The sequence below is a fragment of the Globicephala melas genome, chromosome 14, assembly GCF_963455315.2.
Source record: "Globicephala melas chromosome 14, mGloMel1.2, whole genome shotgun sequence".
NCBI lineage: Eukaryota > Metazoa > Chordata > Mammalia > Artiodactyla > Delphinidae > Globicephala > Globicephala melas.
The window spans coordinates 46,255,629-46,259,631 of record NC_083327.1 but is presented as its reverse complement, the minus strand read 5'-3'; the positions used below and the strand labels follow the sequence as shown (position 1 = coordinate 46,259,631).

At 41.9% G+C, this 4,003-nt stretch overlaps 1 protein-coding gene across 1 annotated transcript in view; it reads right to left on the bottom strand.

Moving 5' to 3' along the window:
- DCBLD1 (discoidin, CUB and LCCL domain containing 1) overlaps positions 1-4,003 on the bottom strand; it is a 68,614-nt gene that overhangs the window by 7,513 nt on the left and 57,098 nt on the right. Inside the window, exons 7-8 of the mRNA XM_030853603.3 lie at positions 2,532-2,572; positions 1,349-1,561 (exon numbers count right to left, since the gene is read on the bottom strand). Coding sequence (XP_030709463.2) covers positions 1,349-1,561; positions 2,532-2,572 — 254 coding nt within the window. The remainder of the gene's footprint in view (positions 1-1,348; positions 1,562-2,531; positions 2,573-4,003) is intronic.

The following is a 4,003-nucleotide window of genomic DNA, read 5'->3' as shown; positions in this document are numbered from 1 at the left end:
TGCAAATCATTTTACAGGCCTGCTTTTCTTATCTGCATTTAGAAGCGTGATGACAGATGAGCGTTTTCACACTGACAATATGCCATAAAAAGGTTTCAGCATGGAGATATCAGCTCTCTCACCCACACATCCATCCTTACCCCCTGCATACAGGTTCTTCCCACAGAGACAATGTGAAGGTTTGTTACTTTTGAAAAAGACATAGCAACTGACAAAGGATTAATCTCCAAAATATACAAGGAGCTCATGCAGCTCAATATCAAAAAAACAAACAACCCAATTCAAAAATGGGCAAAAGACCTAAACAGACATTTCTCCAAAGAAGATATACAGATTGCCAGCAAACAAATGAAAGGATGCTCAACATCACTAATCATTAGAGAAATGCAAACCAAAACTACAATGAGGTATCACCTCACGCCAGTCAGAATGGCCATCATCAAAAAATCGACAAACAATAAATGCTGGAGAGGGTGTGGAGAAAAGGGAACCCTCCTGCCCTGTTGGTGGGAATGTAAATTGATACAGCCACTATGGAGAACAGTATGGAGGTTCCTTAAAAAACTAAAAATAGAACTAGCATAGTACCCAGCAATCCCACTACTGGGCATATACCCTGAGAAAAACCATAATTCGAAAAGATATATGCACCCCAATGTTCAGTGCAGCACTATTTACAATAGCCAGGATATGGAAGCAACCTAAATGTCCATCAACAGATGAATAAAGAAGATGTGGTACATATATACAATGGAATATTACTTCGTGATAAAAAGGAACAAAACTGACTTATTTGTAGTGAGGCGGCTGGACCTAGAGTCTGTCATACAGAGTGAAGTAAGTCAGAAGGAGAAAAACAAATACCGTATGCTAACACATATGTATGGAATCTAAGAAAACGGTACTGATGAACTTAGTGGCAGGGCAGGAATAAAGACGCAGATGTAGAGAAAGGACTTGACACAGGGTGGGAAGGGGAAGCTGGGACGAAGTGAGAGAGTAGCATGGACATATATACACCACCAAATGTAAAATAGATAGCTAGTGGGAAGCAGCTGTATAGCACAGGGAGATCAGCTCGGTGGTTTGTGACCACCTAGAGGGGTGGGATAGGGAGGGTGGGAGGGAGACGCAAGAGGGAGGGGATATGGGGATATATGTATGCATATAGCTGATTCACTTTGTTGTACAGCAGAAACTAACACAACACTGTAAAGCAGTTATACTCCAATAAAGATTAAAAAAAAAAAGACATGGAGTACTCTGAGGTGGGGGCACCTGTGCAAATTCAAAACATAATTTCAACTGCAAGTCATCTTGTTTTGTGAAACTGCACTCGTTTCAGTACCTGTTATTTTCTTTTTCTCTCCCAAATCTATCCTCAGCCACTCTCGTTTGTGGTTCTTGCTCCTGTCCCCCGAAGCCCATGACGGGCCTTGGTCCTGAAGTCGGGCTTGGCCAGGAGACCAACGGACCTGATCTCCAGTCTCATTGATCCACTCCCAAGAAGAAGAAGCTCTGATTTGCCGGTCAGGTTCCAAACTCAAGGATCTGCTGCAACCTAGACAAAAAGGGCAGGGAAATATTTCAGATACAGACACAAAATGAAAACCAAAAAAAAAAAAAAAAAAAAAAAGCACTCCGTTTCACCTAGAATTATTCGGTTGATTTACTTCCATTCTGATATTGAATCAACTGTTTAATTACTAGTTTTTTAATGATTCAGACTTGCATTTGACTCGCTGGTGCTGTGGTATCTTGATACTATTGCTGCTTTTCTTCTTAATGGACCTTATATCCCCTATAAGTGACATCTCTTTGTCCCCACTGTAGATTTTCCTTTCTAGTCTAAATTCACCATGATTTCAACGAAGTACAAGGTGTCCTAAAAGCTGAAAATGCTGAGGTTCTTCTCACTTGATCAGAGGGAGGACTCCACGCTCTCTACCCTTGAAGAGCAGGTACGTCAGGTGCTCTGAAGATCAGTTAATTGTACCCAACATCACCCCTGAGAGCTTAACTATACCATGTCCAAGACAATGTGGAGGTTGCAGATAAAGGCCAGTCCTCCTTCTGGGCAGAGAAGACATGTTTGTATTGTTCTCCTTGAAATATGTTATTTTATGTGAGGGAGAACATTTCCCCAGAACGTATTCCATGACAGGGGCTAAAAAGCCTTTATGCTATTCATTTTCAATAACTTCATTCCAGATACACACAAATCAGATTGCACTGCTCAAAAGGTTTTTCTGTTAAAATCTAACATAAAGGAATTTATCTTAACTGTCATTTCAAATTTTCATTTTTTCTGGCAAAAGTTTTAGATTATAAAGAAAAATATTTTTTTTCCTAATGTTAACTGGGTTTATTGTCTGATGTATTTTTTAAGTCACAGCATACTTGGTGCTACATGACCTGAGGGGAAAAGAAAAAATTAATCTTTTAAACTATATCATCTGAGGGGTATGGAAGAATAAACTACCCCTGAAGATTTTAAAATATCAAATTCTTAAGGAAAGCATGATCCTTACCATTGGAGGTAAACAGAAATCGCTTGTCTGACAGGGAACCACTGAAATAATAAACACAAAGATGAGGAGGTTAGTTGCTTAACTGGATCTTAATGACTGGTACAGCGCTATAGGATGGGGCTCAGAGCCTTCCCACACCCCATGAGGTCCTCAGAGCACCTGGCAAGGCTACTGTTATTATCTCTGTCATTGGTATTTCATAGACCAAGAAACTCAGGCCCTTCGAAGGTAAGCAACTTTCCTAAATTCATAGAGGTGACAGGCAGCCAGGACTCTTGAGATACTGCTTTTGAGTCACAATCCTGTGCTGTTTCCATCACGACACACTGTATTGGGAAGGAACAGGCACATATACAGTCTCCAGGACACACTTAAATCCCAATTAATGACTACGTAGTGATGGAGACAGAAAGGATGACTGCCCTGAACACTTCCTTTGCTTCAGAAGGCACCCCTACAGTGCCCCACTCGCTTCAACAATCAAGGACCACTGAGACATGAAGATGCCTGATCACTTTTAAAAGAACGAGCAAGTCAGTCTAGCTGCCTTTCCTACAGACTTCTCCACTCCTTCCCTGAGGGGTCCTGCCCCAGCAGCGTCGCTCCGCAGAGAGCCTCCGCCCGGGTCTCTCTCTCTCCAGTCACACTCCTACCTACTGCAGCAAGGACACCAAACCATGAACCAGCTCCTGCTTCTGGATGACAAGGTGCAGCTGGAGAAAACTCAGAGCACCTCACTGACGGGTCCTGAACTGCTGCAAGACAAGCCTGCACATCTGGCATTGATCCCTGGGCCTCTGGACCCCCCAGTTCTGTGCCTTGTATTACTCTCCTGGTGAACTTATCAAATCAGCCCTGCTCGGCAGTTGTCTCCTTCTGCGGAAAAGAGGTTCCTAAGGCCTGAGATCACATGTATCTTTTTGTAAATCCCTCACCAACTCAATGCTGTAACAATATGTAGAACGAATAGAAAACTTGGAATTCTCAAGATTAATCTTATAGGCATCGTACTTACTACATTAGATATTACAGGTAAACAAAAAAAGGTAGGTGTCGCTGTCATGTTCAGTTATTTTACAATCTGAGAGTACTCCTGTTTTAAATGTTTAACTCTGAATTATTGTGGCAATAATGGACAGAGAGGGTACTGAAATGTGAAATCCACAGAGAACCCAAAACTAGTCTGGACAGGAGCACCTTCACAGCAACATTTTGTTTTTAAGTAACAGGTTTTTCTTTCATATTCTTTGTCCACTCTCAGGCAGAGACTCTGTAAGCCCTGGTTTTCCACATAAAGATTCTGTTATAATCTGTGCTGAATATAATGCAGGCACCAATCATTTCGTACAGGAGAAAATGCAGACCCACTTGGGTCATGGGACCTTCTTCGGTTCACAGTTAGTGGCCAAGCAGGGGTGAGGACCCAGCTTTCCTAACCTTTAAAGAAAGGTGCACACTGTTGCAATTTGTAT